General features: G+C 45.1%; 1 protein-coding gene across 17 annotated transcripts in view; it reads right to left on the minus strand.

Moving 5' to 3' along the window:
* The window catches only part of ESRRG (estrogen related receptor gamma), a 392895-nt gene that overhangs the window by 362661 nt on the left and 14815 nt on the right, over positions 1–15419 (minus strand). For 7 of the 17 annotated variants that reach the window (XM_066316202.1, XM_066316198.1, XM_066316195.1 and 4 more), the window contains exon 1: positions 10001–10151. The exons of 6 other annotated variants lie outside the window; for them this stretch is intronic. Coding sequence is in view for 2 of the 11 variants with exons in the window: in XM_066316191.1 (XP_066172288.1) it covers positions 518–615 (98 nt within the window). In the remaining 9 variants the exon portion in view is untranslated. Of the gene's footprint in view, positions 1–517; positions 748–10000; positions 10152–15419 lie in introns of those variants that run through there. 4 more of the 17 variants (XM_066316191.1, XM_066316189.1, XM_066316208.1 and 1 more) reach the window with 3 other exon arrangements.

Below are 15419 nucleotides of genomic sequence, written 5' to 3' on the forward strand. Positions count from 1 at the left end.
AGACAGCCTTGAGTAGAATCCAATTAAGACAAAAAACACCCCAAACAGAGCAACATTGTTAACGACTAAATTAAGCCTGCAAACAAATATATTTTATTGCCACCTAAGAACAATACGGACTAATTCCGTTTGCCTTGTTATTTATAGTTTGGCGTAGGGTGGGGTTGCCAAAATCAAAGAGCAAAGCAGAAACTTATTTGCAAGACGGACCCCCAAATCCTTTAAAAATGCCTAAAAACATAAGCAAAGTTCTTTACAGTTTGATGGCTACAATATTTGTCCCACAAGCTACATGACAGCAACAAATAGTTAAATCAAACATATTACTACTAGCTCATCTACTGCAAAGTCACTGTATCAGAAGCCCGAATTGATTTGTTTCCTTAGAACAAATTGAAAATGAATGTAACATAACATCCGAAAAAAGAAATCCCTCCTGCTCTGCTAATCGGATATCGTATAATGGTTGATTGCAGGTTTGCACCGTGCTATTGTTGCCTATATCATACATACTTACAGGTTCTGGGTTCTTCCAAGAGTTTGGTGCAGTTTCAAGGACAAATGTCTTAAGGAAGTCTTTCTACTGTGCAGCAGTGATCCTAGCTCTGATCTCATTACATGAGCAAAGTGCTACAGCTGACAATATAAAGGAAACTTCCTGCGTGAAGAAGAAATCTTGGAAAGTCTCAGGGTTAAAAGGCTGCTTAAATGTGCTGCTTGATTTCCTCCCTAGTTGTGTATACACAGTAGCAGCTGATCTCTGTTTGCAGCCCTGCAGAAAGAAACCTTTGCTGAAAACCAATGGCATCACATTTCAGTGGAGCTACTGCCAGGCTCTGGAGAGCAAAGCAACCTTTGACAACTTCACCCAGTTCAAACCATCGGCGTTTGCTGCGTGTCCTGCAGGACTTCTGAAATTGTGTATTTACAGTATTATTTCTATTAATGCCACTCTGAAATCCTGCATCCCAGGCAGCCGTGATACAAGCAGAAGTCTCCCCCACTGTAATAGGAGGTTCTGACTGTGTCAGGACTGTGAACTGCAGAATTTGCCACAATATCTTTTGCTTTGTCTTGATTGTGGCATTTGCAGATGAGAAGCTGTTAGCTGCACTCAAAAGCATTTTCTGCCTTAGAATTTCTAAATTAAGTGCAACAGGCATCCTGTTTATCCTAAATTAATCCTGAGCCTGCCCTGCATCAGTCACGCACTGCTCAGTGATTTTTTTTTTTTCTGACACAGAGTACAAACCGAAAGATTTTGGGAACGGGAGATGGCTCATTTTTTACATTTAGTATTTTATCTAGAGTCAGATCCAGTCTGGTCCCTGTTGGACTAAAACCATGGAGCACAATATCCCAAATTCTGCAAAGTTTAGTATTCTGACCAAAGTTTTTGTGTGGCTCCAAATATCTGTTAGTGCCCCCTTGGCTCCTGCCTCGGTCCTCCAGAACCAAACCAGGGATGGGCAGAACCTGCATCAGCTTCTGCAGCTCTTACTGCTGTCCAAGCAAACTAGTAAGGCCAGAAAAGCAACAATTAAAAAGAATACATCTGCTAGAACTATTTCAACTCTTAACTGCGAAGCCATACTCCAAACACATCCTCACATTTGATGTTAAAGAATTATCAATAATTAATTCAGATGTAGTTGTTTCACCATTTAGCCCAGGGTGATTCTCCAAAGAGCAACTGGGATCACACATTCCCCTGGCACACAGTCAGAGCATGACCGTAGAGCTTGCATGCTGCTTCCCAAACAGGACCTACTTTTCTCTCCAGGATAGCCAGAAAACCTCAGAAACAAAATGTAGAAGAATTTCTTTTAAAAGTGCCCCATTGTAGCATTTGGTTAGGAGGAGTTGAGGAGTTTTTTCCTGGGTATTTGTAAAATAAATTAATCACCACTCTTTTTTCCCCTCAGGCACTATGACTATTCTAGCTACTAGTATATTGCATGTTATTTCTTTAATATTTTGAACTTTATTCCAAAGGGCAGAAACCAAAACTGACAGTACATCAAGATGACATGGTCTGTGATTCAAACTGCAAAATAATTGAGATCCTGTGCATACACAACATCCAAGTCTGCGTATGCACGTTGCACACATGTGCACACACACATTCACAAGCACAAACAAGCGTAAGGGCTTGTGGCCCAATTTTCTGAGACACTCACAGTTCATGTCCTCTCCTCTCTTTAAATAAAAAAAAAAAGTAAAACCAAGCAAAATCTGATCAGTGAAACATCCAAAATCATTTTTGTTAAAAGTAGGCACCATTTACCAGACGGGTAACCCTATTGATTCAACATGCATTTCTACAAATTTGTCTCTCTCTTTTGGGAGAAGGATCCTGTCCACCCCTGGACTGTGTCACACCAGAGAAATCAAAGTGTGTGGTGGCATTGGCAGGTTTAATCTTGCTCTTGTCCCTCAAGGGACACTGCAAGGCAGCGACTCAAAACCCTGGCTATGAGGCAGAGCTCACAGTCTGCCTGCGTCACCTCCGACACATCACCTCACCTTTCTGTGCCTAAACACCACACTTAATGCATGTTGCAAAAGCACAGCTCCTGTCTCTCTGTTGCTCAAGCTGTGAGAAAGGGATTGCATGCTGGAGAAAAGTAAAGGACTAAAGCTCACAGCTGTGCACCCTGCTCCCAGATGTGCCATACGAAGGGCCATAAGTGACCTTGAACCGTCTGCTCTCTGTGCTCCAGTGCCCAGCCTGCTACCCACACTGCACATAACTCACTCACAGCACTTGTCCACCTGGTCCCTTTTGACTCTAGTATGGCAGAACAGGGGCCTTTTTCTGTTGGAAATTGAGCACAGAATAAAACAAGTTGTTTTTGCCAGGTGAAACTCAAGGCACTAATTTAAGACAAGCAAAAAAAAAAAATCCCAGTGGAAGGAATTTCAGTGAATGAAGTTTCCTACTCAACAGCCTCTAAATACCCAATTGTCAGCAGAGAAAAGCTGAGACTTCTGAATGCTGCATGAGCAGTAATACCATCACATCCAGCAGTCCTACCCCACACAGACATACTGGCACTCGTTGAGGCTGGAGGACATCCACTCTGAGTTTGACCCCATTCCTCCTTACGTCTCCTATATAACTGTGCCCCTTGCCACAGCTGGGTCAATACAGATCCAGAGACATAGCTCCTTCAGGTACCTTCTTTTGTAAAAAGTATGCATAGGTCCTGAACATGGGACAAACTGGAATTGCAATATCTTTTTCCTCACAGTCTTCCCAGATACACCTCAACCTGCAGAACCCTGACCTCCTTTTTCTCTCCTTTCTGATTTTCTTACTAAATTTTGTTTTCACAGCACTGTAACCAGCAAAGAAAACAGTGATAATTCAAAGCCTATTTTCCAACCTCCAGAGGGCAGGGTAAAGTAGTCTGGCTGTTAAAGGCAGGACCACAAAAATACATTCAGGGAGGATGGGGAGCAAGAGCTAGGAGAGAAATGAAGGGAAGTCTGATCCTGAGCTTACATGATGTCAGAAGCTCTAGGTCTTCATCCCTCCTATCCCTAGTGGAAAGGGTGGCCCTTGGAAGCCAACCCCACTGCCTGCTCTTCTAAAGTCTAAACTAGTACAGGTGTCCAAGACGGGCCATGCCATGTCTTCCTGACGTCTGTCACTTGTAACAATTTAGAAGGCTTGTTTAATTCATGAAAACCTTAAAAATCAAATACATCATCAAGAAGACATTTATAGCTAATACTACGAATGACTAAACTAGAGTGAATTCTCAGTTTTTACATGAATATTTGTTTTAGATTTTAAAACCTTGTTTCCAGCAGCCAAGTAATAAGAGACATGCTTTCTCATTTAAGAAGAGATTTCTGGCTCTTGTAATTAAAGAGGAACAATTGAAGGTAACCACAATGAAACAGAAGTGCAGCAAAAACAGTGATATTTTTTAAAAAGTCCCACTTTACAGCTAGTCTCAAAATTTTCAACAAGCAGTATCAGTTTTAATTATCAATCTAAGAATCCAACCGTACGCAGAGACTCCAACAAATATATCCTACCCACTTAGGACTTTGCTTAAATAATTAAGTCTAAACCTAAAACTGTTGATCTAGACTTGTCTGATTCCTGCACAGATCCTGCATGTGTCCTTTCCTCAGTCTATCCATATATATAATAATTGTGACTACTGGATTTTCTTTTTAACTTTTAAGTGCACATGGATCCTAATTAACATATGGAACACATTCTGCATCATCACAAAATGAGTGGCTATATTCTTCTCGTTGAAACTCATCCATAGTAACTGTTTTTTCCTTTTCATCTATCAAGACTTTACACCAAAACTAATACAAGCATCAGGAACTGTGTATGCCTAAGCTACTTGCTGTTCCCATTAGAAGCTCTGCACTACTCAATCATTCAAGATTCTCTGTCCCATTGTATTAAATATGCTCATATTTTGTGCTATGAGTACAATTAAAATTGTGTGTGTGTTCACACTGCTCTTATCTTTTATTTGCTCTCTTAAATATCCAGCATGCGTTGAAACCAATATAGGTGATAATATAGATGTAAATATGACCATGGAGGCATCACGATGAATTTGACGTTGGGAATAATTCATTCAAGGTATCTAGATCCAATTTAAATTCTTTTCCAATTTTAACTGAGCCTTCATAACCAGATGAACTTAAACGAAGGTGTACAACTTCATGCTACGCTGGTAAACCACCCTAACTAGGAAATAAATTTTCAGTGATTAAGTTGAATTGTTCGTACAAAATGCCAGCTTCAGCTTTTCACCCATACAAAATAGCTTGGAAAATATATACTGCATGTGTTTATTATAGCTACAGTTGCTATGAACATCTATAACTCTCCAACAATTTCTTTGATTTATGTTCAAAAACATACAGGGCATGAAATGATGCCTGCAACCTTACATTTCCCTCAAGAACATTGTGGGGAGAAGATATATTCCAAAACATCATGTTAGATTCCTTGTTATGTCTCCTTTTTAAAATAAATGTATGATAATCAATTACACATGCTTCAAAGCGATTGCCACTAGATTCCCCAACAGAAAAGCTGTTTGAGAAAAGTTCCATTTTCTTTCCCCTAATGGCCAAGTTATAATAAGAGGTCTTGCCTAGATATTAAAGGAAAAAAAATGTATTATAAAGGATAGGCCTTGCTCCACTTGTATATGCATGCACAGGTTTGTGCTTGCCTGGACTTGACTTAAAACAAGGTTTTCAGAGAAGTAGCATCTCCACTGATCAACATGCTAAAAAAAGGATGTGTGTGTGAAGATCTTGCACCTAATCTCCTTGTCATTTATGCTTGTAGTAATCCAAATGATGTCAAGAGAATGACATAGATGATAAGTTAATGTATCAGGCTAGACTTCCCTTTCAACCTCAATGTGCAAAACATCCCTTTAAGTCCACCCAGCTGTAGCCTCCACCAGAAACAGAAACCTGCAGATGTTTATAGGTATATCAATTAAGCTGAATGGGAGCTCTGCCATTAAAGCTGGTGCATGTAAGATTGGACTTTGCAGATCTGCCTGAACTCCATTCAGAGGCTGAAGTGCACATTGTCTCCAGGGTACTGAAGCCAGTGGGTTATGTGCCATTACACAGGTAAGCATAATATGGATGGTATTTCCACAGTCTCAGAGCTCTGGCAAAGGCACAAGGGCAGAATCCCTGGGCAGCACCCTGGCCTATGGTGGGAAGACAGGAGCAGCCAGGGATACACAGAGTGAGCACATAGACCACCCCCAGCAAGCAAAAGCACAGGACCTACTGCCTGCCCTGCTTCAGGTAGTTTGTGCTGCCTGTGTCCCAAAGAGGGAGCTGCCATTTCCCACGTCCTGGGCTTTTAATTCAATCCTTGGGTTACACTGCAAACTAAAGAGCTGACAAACATAGAAAACTGGACTAGAAATTAGACGGCACAAGCCCCTCTAAGGAGGATTGGCACCTGCTGACACTGAGTTTCCAGCAAATATGGAATAAGGTGAATGTGTGACTCGTTTTATGGCCCTGTTCATTCCTGTAAGTGTGCAAAATTTGCATGCCAAATAGGGAGATGGAAATAAATTCACTCATTCTACTCTTCCACCCCCTGCCCTGCCTTTTCTCTGAATCAAACCCTCAAATAACGAAAATTCAAAGGAGGGGAAATACAGGCTTGCACCCTCTTTGGCCCCTAGTGCTATTTTATCCATTACTAAGGAAGCCAAGGAGGAGGAGGGGAAAGGACAGGACATGCGTGCCTACTGCCCATGCAGCCCCAGCTAGATACCATCAACAGTTGTTCTCCTATTTTCACAGTGGGAAATAAGCAGGTACTAGCTGTGTTGGAATAATCAGGAGGAATCTAGGTCAAAATCAAAGCAACACTGCTCTGTCCATTTGACAAAACTCACATGCAAACACGATACCCATGTAAAAACAAAGAAGTTATTTGTAGCAGTTATTTCTGTTAGGATGGCTAAACAAGCATGCAGGCATTGGCCTACCTTGAGTAAAAGGCACTATTCCTTCTCTGTAACTTCTGAAAAGGCATTCAAAATCAATATAAAATTGCAATATTAGGAAATTTTATAATCATTATTTCAAAAAAGCGGACTTGAAAGGGTCTCTTGTTCATGGGTAAATCTTCAGTTAGTTTTTCTAGTACCGGTGGTTCAATCGAAAGATTCGCCAACTGCCCCCTGGAGAAAACTGAAGATCTGCATTTAAATGGAGATATAGTATTTCCAAATGCACGGTACCTGCAAGGCAGATACTGTCAAGGTTTCTTAGTGAGTGGATCTCAAATTGTATTAGGTACATTTCAGCGCCGTAACTATTCCCATTTTGTAGGATAGGGGCTATTTCCATATAATTTTTTTCCTGCGTGCATGCTTTGTAATATTTGTCCTGAAAAGTCAAAATTAAACCACCATCCACAACAAAGCCCTCACACAGCAACAACAAGGAAATTACAACCTTACGCATAATTTTTTGATGAGGATGATGAAGACTGTATTAGATGGCCTGACTGAAAATCTTAAATAATTGAAAACTCTGATGTCTTAATAGAGTAGTGAGCTTGGTTTACAATGCAGCCAATTTAGAGCCATAAAAACACCGTGTAAAATGTTTATCTTGTGGTTGACCATTACATATCCTATTTATTATTCCAAAGTATTTCAACAGCATTTTTCTTCATCAATGTGGCTGCTGGCATTTAGCACCCACTCACTAAATTCACGTGATTTTCCTGGAACAGCTTTAGGAAAAGAAAACAAAAAATTAGCAGATCACTACAAAACTGTTCCTTGTTACTATATCCCTCTTTTTCACATTCTGACTTGAACCGACTTCATGTGCTGCAAAATACGTTTGAAACCACCGAGGCTAAAATATAACAAATCAAAGCCATATTCATGAAGTTAAAAAGACTGGTGCAACTACTGATCCTGACACATCAGAGAACCAAAAAAAAAAAATCAAACCTCATGAATACTTTGTTGCTAATGTACATGAGTTCAAAGAGCAGTGTTCCTCTTAGGAAAACATCTTAATTTTCATATCAGAAAATCATCCTAACCTTCCAGAAAAGTTTTTTACGATTATGCAAGGAAGGCAGAGAGAAGGTTTAGAGTGCAAAAGACACCCATCATGGGTTTCAGACACGCAGGCATTAGTCCAGGCAGCCTCTCACTGAAATTCAGGTTGCAATTGAAATGTTCCTGTAAACAAGGTTACTGCGAACGGCCCAAGATATCCTTCTCAGCAACACCTTCACCAGGAGCCCTTCAGCTGTCTACTTAGTTTGTTATACCTTATCTCACAGCCCTGACATCCTAATGCTGATTCAAATTCGGGGTTCAAAATGAAAGACGAAATATCTCTAAGATCACTTAATATTGAAATACCATTGCAGTAATAAGTGGTGCCAGGCTGGAGATATGGATATAGTACTCTAGTGGTAACCTTTTAATTTCTGACAAAATACTGTGGAGTAACCGTGATACTGCACAGACAGTTAATGCAATCGATTTGTTTTCCTTATTTTGATAATGAGCACGCTGAATGTCATGTTTACCTTCTCCTGTCCCCGGCACATTTTTAAAGTCCTCTAAAAGGAGACCTGCCAGATTCCTGTACAGACATGAAACACTTCGCACCATGGAGCCCCCCTGCCCAGCATGCTGAAGCCCAGCTACCCTGATGCTCCCGAGACAAGGAAGATCATAACCACATGAGTTGCCTCGTCATTCTAAGTCTTTGATTATTTTCAGTGGAAATGCAATGCACGCACCATGCATAATCTAATGTAGGTTATATTGTAAACTACTCCCATTCTGAAAGTGAGGGTATGCATGCTACACCAGAACATTTTGTCCTCTGAAATAAAACAGGGAAGTAACAATGAAATGTATCAAGCAAGTTTTATACGTTGTATTTGAAACAGGGTAGCTAATAAATGCCTAAAACTTTGGTGGGTTTATACAAAGGGCACTTGGGTTTCCCTCGCAGCCACAGACAGCGAAAGGTTGAAGGGGGGGGAGGGGGTGTCATCTGCTTTTCTGTTGTGTTATGTTTACTGCCAGAATATCCTTAACAGTATGAAAAGGTAGGATTCCAGGGGGTGAGGGCGCAGTGGGACAGGGGTACAGTATAGGGGAGGAGGAAAATTACACGAGAGAAACCGAAGCTGCTCAGTGCCTGCCTTCCCACACTACCATTCACCTTCATTTTTGTCTCCTTTATATTCTACTCATTTTTACTTGCCTCCCCCATTATTTAGTCATCTCTTAAATGCAGTCCTCTCTTCTCTAGGATCACAAAAAACATATTAACTAGAACCAGTACACGGAGTGCATCCCCTGCAGCACTTCAAAACGTACCTCCACACCAGTCATGCCCCCATGGCATTAATGACCAGGGGAAAATAAAAAATAAAATTAATTTTTAAAAAAAATTACAAAATGGAAAAACAATTCCTCACCGCCAGGTCACACTCAGACCCCACAGGCAGCCGCTTCCCCAAACGCCCCCTCCTCCCCACGGCCGGCGCCGAGGGCCAAGCGCCAGGAGGAGCGGGCAGTGCGCGGACTTTGCACACTTTCCTTCGCCCCTCCTGATGCCGGGAGCGCGCGGCCCCGCCGCCTTTGTGCGCGCGTCCGCCCGCGGGTCCCGACACCCCGGCACGGGCGGCGCGGAGCGCGTCCCGCGTGGGGCGGCCACGCCGCCGCTCCCGCGGCCGGCAGCGCAGGGCTCCCCCCGGGCCTGCTCCGCTCCCGCCGGCCGCCCGCACAAGTGTTCCAGGAAGGAGCGAGCGGCGGGGGAGGGACGGGGACGCGGACGGGCCCCCCCGGCGGCCTCGCCCCGAGCCGCAGCCGGGACAGCGCGGGGCTGCCGAGAGGGCACGGGGGGCAGGGCGGCACGGGCACGCCGCCACAGCCATCGCGCCCCGGCACCGGCCGGCAGCGTCCGCTCCCTGCTCCGCTGGCAGCCGCCGCAGCCTCCCCGGGACCCCGGCCCTAAACTCTTGCTGCCTAAAGCCTCGTCACTTTCCCGGCACTCCTGACCCTGGGCGGGAGGGACACACGCACACAACGCAGAACCTGCGGAGTAGGATCTGTCAGCAGCCAAAAAAAAAAAACAAAAAAAAAAAACCATTCACCTTCCCTTCTTGCCCCCACCCCCCCAACATACACCCGGGCCAGTAATTCTAAATAATTGTCCGAGAGGCGAGAGCCACTGGACCCCGGGTGGCCGGTGCTGTCCTGCGGCTTTTTCCAAAGCTGGATTTTTTTTTTTTTTTTTTTTTTTGGGGGAGGGGGGAATGACTCTGAGCAAGTGCAATTGGCGAGGGCTGAAGGTGGAATGGGGCGGGGGGGTGAGGGACAGAGCGCTCCTGGCAGCGGCTCATCTCCAAGCACAAACATGCCCCCCATGCAATGTCAGCTGGCGGGGGTGCGGGGGGTGCGGGGGCTCGCTTTACCTGGTCAGCTCAGAACCGCAGGCAGGTTAATCAGGTGAGTCGTCGGGGATTTTAAAGAAGCCGAAGCCGGTTTCTTTGCTAGGAAAGTCTACAACACCATGCAGGGACATTGCAAAATCTTTACACACGCCTCCTTTAACTGGGCTCCCGCGACCTCCGCCGGCGAGGGGGGAGCCGGCGGCGGGCGGGAGGCCGAGCGGCGCCGCGGCGGCGGCGCGGGGGGCGCGGGGGGCGGCGGCGGCGGCGGGCGCGGCCCGGCGGGCGGAGAGCGGCGGCGGGCGGGCGGCGGCGGCCCCGGTCCCCGCGGCCCCGGCCCCGGCGGCGTCCCCGCGCCTCCCTGCCGCCTTGGTAGCGCCGGTCCGCACTCGGCCTGACCCGGGACGTCACGGCGCCTGCCTGTGTTCCCAATGATAACTTGGCAGGAGCAGGGGGAAGCGGCCGGGTTTTTCCTGGGCTCGTTACCGGGTACGTGCACGTTTCTTTCGCATGCGGATTTTTTTTTTTTAATTTTTTTGTTTTTTTCTTTTTTTTTTAAGGCGCAGTAGCGAAAAGCCGGGACAGGAAATCCGGGGCGCGGCGGGGGCTGCCGCCCCGCGATGGTGGCGGCCGCTCGCCGGCGGGCGCGGGGCGCAGGCATGCGTTCATCTCCGTGTCTTTCATTTTACCTTCAGGGTGACATTCAGTGCCGGGCGAGCCTCGCCGGTCACCGCCACGTCCCACCTGGAGAAAACACAAACAGAACCACGAAAAAAAAAAAAAAAACCAAACCAACAAACCGACAACAACAAAAAAAGGCGACTGCCGAAAAGGGGGGATGGGAGGGAGGGGGTGCCGGCCCCCCGCGGCTGGGATGCGGGCGGCGGACGGGACACCTCGCCCAGGGGACGCGGGGACACACGCGCCGCCGGCCGGCTGCAGGCCATGTGCCGAGCGGCCGGCGGGGGCGGGGGAACGGGCACCGCGCACACACAACAAAACCCACTACATTAAAAAAATAAAAAAGGACAAAACAGAAAAGCACCCGGAATGCCAGAGGAGGCCGGGCTAGGAGCGAGGATGCCGCACCGCCGCTGCTGCCGTGCAGGCCCGGCGCCGCGCCCCCCCCGTCCCCTGCAAGGCTCTGCAGGGAAAGGCGGGGGAGCCCCCGGCGCACAGCGCCCCACGGCCCCGCCGGGAGCCGGGGTGCCCGGGGGGGCTGCGGGCCGGGCTGCCCGGGCCGCGCTGGGGCACCGGGCTGCGCAATGGCGTCGCCGCCGAGGACAGCCGAGGGCTGGCGCGGACCCCGGTGCGGGGAGCCGGAGCCATCGCTGCCCACCGCTGCTGCTGCTGGGGCAGCCGAGCGGCGGCTCCCGAAAGCGGGAGGGTTTGCGTTAGAGCAGAGCGGGCCGGGGCCTGCGGCAGCCCCGACACCGCCGAGCAGGCTGGCAGCGCTGCGCCCGGCCATGGCAGCGGCCACGCGCATCCGCTGCCCTGGCTTCGTGTGCTTCCCTAAGCCAGATCCTGCAAATCTCCATGAAACTCTCCCACCGCATTCAAAGGACATTTTCATATGTGAGACTTAACTCGCCTGCAGAAGTATTCCCAGTACTAGGCCTCGCTTAAACTATCCATGGCAGCCTGAGTTTAAACGCCTCTTCATATAAAAACCAGTTGTTACCAACACACTGCATCCCAAACTGCTGCAGCACCACACCACCTACTCCGTGACCGCAGAGCGTCCCAGCAAAGCCCTGAGACAAGTTTCCCTCTTCTGTGTTGCTTTTCACACCACCTATTATAATAACAACAAGTTACAACATCGCCAATGCACAGGTAACTAGCGCAGCGGAGTTCGTGAAGGGATGCATGTAGCAGGGCTGAAACTAAATTATTTTTTTGCAACTGCCTCTGTTCAGCCTTAATATTAGCATTAATACTTTCATTTTCCTCATTTAAATACAATAAAAGGGAAAATTGCCTTTGCTTAATATTGTTACTAATCAGGTTTTGCAATTCCAGTTTTTATAAGGCGATAAAGTCAGGAAGAAGTTAGTGTATACCTTTTCTGTTGCTGGACTCAGTGGCCTCAGCAGCAGCTTATTTTAAATAGTGGGATCGCATGCTGCAGCTGGGAAAAGAGTTGGGGAAGAAGGAAATAATTTTTGGAATATCATACCGTCCAATCATCATTTTAAGAAGCCTGAAATTGAAAGCACTGGGTTGTTTTGGGCTTTTTTCTTTTTAAACCCAGGCTTCTTAGGATGCTTTCTGGCTTGGCTAGAAAGACAAGTTTGCTACGTGTTTCTGTTCTGGAATCATTTTCAACTGCTTGTAGGCTAAATTCTTACCTGTCCTAACTCTACTGTCTCAGCAGAATACAGTAATATACTCCATATTGTGTAATGATACAGTATATTACTGATACATATTTTTGGTAGACTTGAAAGGCAGTGTGTACAGCTTGGTTGTTGGCTGTATTTCGCCATTCATTTTTAAGTGAGGTTCTTTTGATTGATGTGAGGAATTTGTTTGAAAGGATGAAGGGTATGGCATAGCTACGCAAGATGCTACTTACAATTACACCATACCTCAGCTAACAGACATTTTTCATTGCGATTGTTACACTTTTAAAAGTGAATGAGTTAATCAAATTGCTATTTTTGGAATGCACTCAAAGGAACATTAAAATGCATTAATTTCATTAAAATAAATGAGCAGATAGGTAACAAAACAAGTATCAGCCAAATAAGCAAGATCTCAACTATAAAGCCAAATCCAGCCCTAGTGAAATCATCTGAGCTGTGCTTGTCTACAGCACATTTAATTTGGCTTCTGCAGTCACACAGCTGACGCGTTATTTGGTTTTCAGAGGTGTGTGTATATTAAAAATGTGTGAGCCGTGCTTCTTCTTCAGCGTGATTAACCACTGAAGTTAAATTCACCAGGTTCCCATTTAGCTCTGCTGTGCAGTCCTATCACACATGCAGTTTTTGGTGTGCCTGCTCACCTGAGATGCAGAGAGGCATTCCCAGCCCCTGTGTCAGTCTAAGGGACGTGAGTTGTGTCTAAAGTGAGGGTGTGATGAGGTGGATTTCAGCAGAGGCTGTTCACAACCAGCTGCATAGATATGCTCCAGTTAATAGGCTGTACTGGAGTCTGCTACCATCTTTCATTACTGCTGTTACTCATGCCAGTGAGAGTAAAGGAAGGGTTGGTGTGTCTGTAATCACACATTAATTTGCTATGTAGATATATCCTAAGAACCTCTCAGCCCAGGAAAATTACGCTGGAGAAAGGTTGGATGTGAATGTAAAGCAGAACTGCGTTCAAATAGTTTATTCATTCTGGAATCACCGAGTTGTTTCCTGGTTTCACTTAATCCATTTTCAAAGTGGATTAAGGTAATTCAAGAAACTGAATTCTTACACTGGTGTAAGAGTTGTCTACACATGGATTTAGTCAAACATAATTACTGCAGTGTACCTAATAAGTATCTTGAAATAATTTGGTGTGTAGACGAGTCCAGAGTCCCACAGGTGAAAACAACAAAATTTAGTCATTTTCTACAACATGGGGTTAATTTAGCCCAACATTTGACCTACTTCTTTCCTCATGAAGCATATTCAATTCATTACAGGTTTTTCTTCCTCAACAAAAACCCCACAACAGAAATGTATTTATGATCAGTTTCAAAATAGCAATGCCATGTGGACTCCACTAAAAATAAACAATTTAACCAGTATATACTCTAAATACCTCTTCAACTGCCCTAAAGAGGAGAAAAGGGAAGAAATACGGGCTTCCCAATCATAAATATTTTGAGTGGGTTGTTCCAAACAAAAGGAAAACAATCCCCAAAGCTTTGCTCTGCCCTTTGAGACACCCGTGATCCACTTGACTGCATTCCATTCATAGCAATAGCACCCAGTCTGACTCAGCAATATTAGTTCCTGAATGAGGAACCTCACAGACTCACACAAAAAGGTTTGCAGGACAACAGGGCCTTCAAGGAGGCACCTTAAGAATAGAGAGCTAATTTATAGTTTGCTTACAAAGGTCTGAATCAGGGAGAACCTATCTGAAACCCAGGCAGCCTCTGCCTCTGCTCTGAATCAGATGTTTTGCATCATTGGCATACAGGAAAGTGACTGAACTGGTAATGAGAAGATACAAGATGTTTTGTGACCTTGTGCCAAGCACAAAGTTTGTCAAATGTCATTCAGCGTCATTCCATGCCACAGTCATCCATGGAAGAGAGGTGACTCTAATGCGAATGAAGCCTTCTAAACTTTAAACTAAAGACTGTTGGTTTGCTTTTGTTGAGGGGGACAGAGGGGGATGGAACAAAACAAAAACTAGATGAGGTAGAAATTATGTAAGCTCAGGTAGTAAACCATCCAATTTTTTGAAAGAAGCATAAATATAAAAGCCAAATGATACAAAGTGCTGGCCCTTTAATCCTTGACAAGAGAAAAGCAATTAAGAGCTACGAAGATGAAAAAAAAAATCCAGCTACTACTTTGGTCAAAGATGCAGTGTATCACACATTACAGAGGGTTACCCGGAGTCTTCCCTTACACAGATGAAGTAGTCCCAGATACTCTGTGTAACAGTCAATGACGCCCACAGGATTCTCATTTTGTGATTACAAGCATGGCTTTGCCCTCCTGTGGTTGTCTTGGTTAAGGATATAGGGAATGGATTTCACCTACAACTCCCTCATGCCAAACCTGCTTATTTAAGTAAGAATAATTCTGGTAACAAAATAAGCCTTGAGTGAAGAAGGTAAACATGGAGAAACGTAATCAAGTACTTAAATTCTATGGTGCTGAATGACTTTGATCATGAGTCTTGATATCAAGGCTCAAATATTAAGCCTGGTATTAAACTCAGATTGAAGGCAATGAGAGTTTTATAGGAGCATGCCTGATCTGAAATCCTACTTGAATAAGAAAAACAATGGATTTGATTATTGTATGCACTGCTTTCATGGAGAGGTCTCTGAGCGCTGGATCCACCTGCGGTGCTGGGGTATCCTGGCTCTCTCCCACTCCTGTCATTCCAGGGGCATTACTCATCCAGAGAGGAAGGTGTCTTTAAATCCCCCTGCACACGCAAGAGGAAATCTCAGCACACAGCCAATGCCAGGCAATGAAGGATCCTCTGTGGGAGTTGGTTAGTAGTGCCAATGTTTGATATTTGTCGTAACAACCACCGACTGTTTTGTTTTTTGTTCTAACAATGTGAATTATGCATTAAACATTAATACAAGTGAGTGTACTTTCTTTTGATCTTCAAGCATAATCATTTCTAATGAGAGATTATACATGAGCATTGAAACAAATCCCTGAGTCATGTGAATTTACATTGGTTTTACTCTGTGGGAAAGATCCCACATGAGTTACTCATGTCTGTAAAACATAACATACTTAGAAGAAAA

This window comes from Sylvia atricapilla, chromosome 3, assembly GCF_009819655.1.
Source record: "Sylvia atricapilla isolate bSylAtr1 chromosome 3, bSylAtr1.pri, whole genome shotgun sequence".
NCBI classification, from domain to species: domain Eukaryota; kingdom Metazoa; phylum Chordata; class Aves; order Passeriformes; family Sylviidae; genus Sylvia; species Sylvia atricapilla.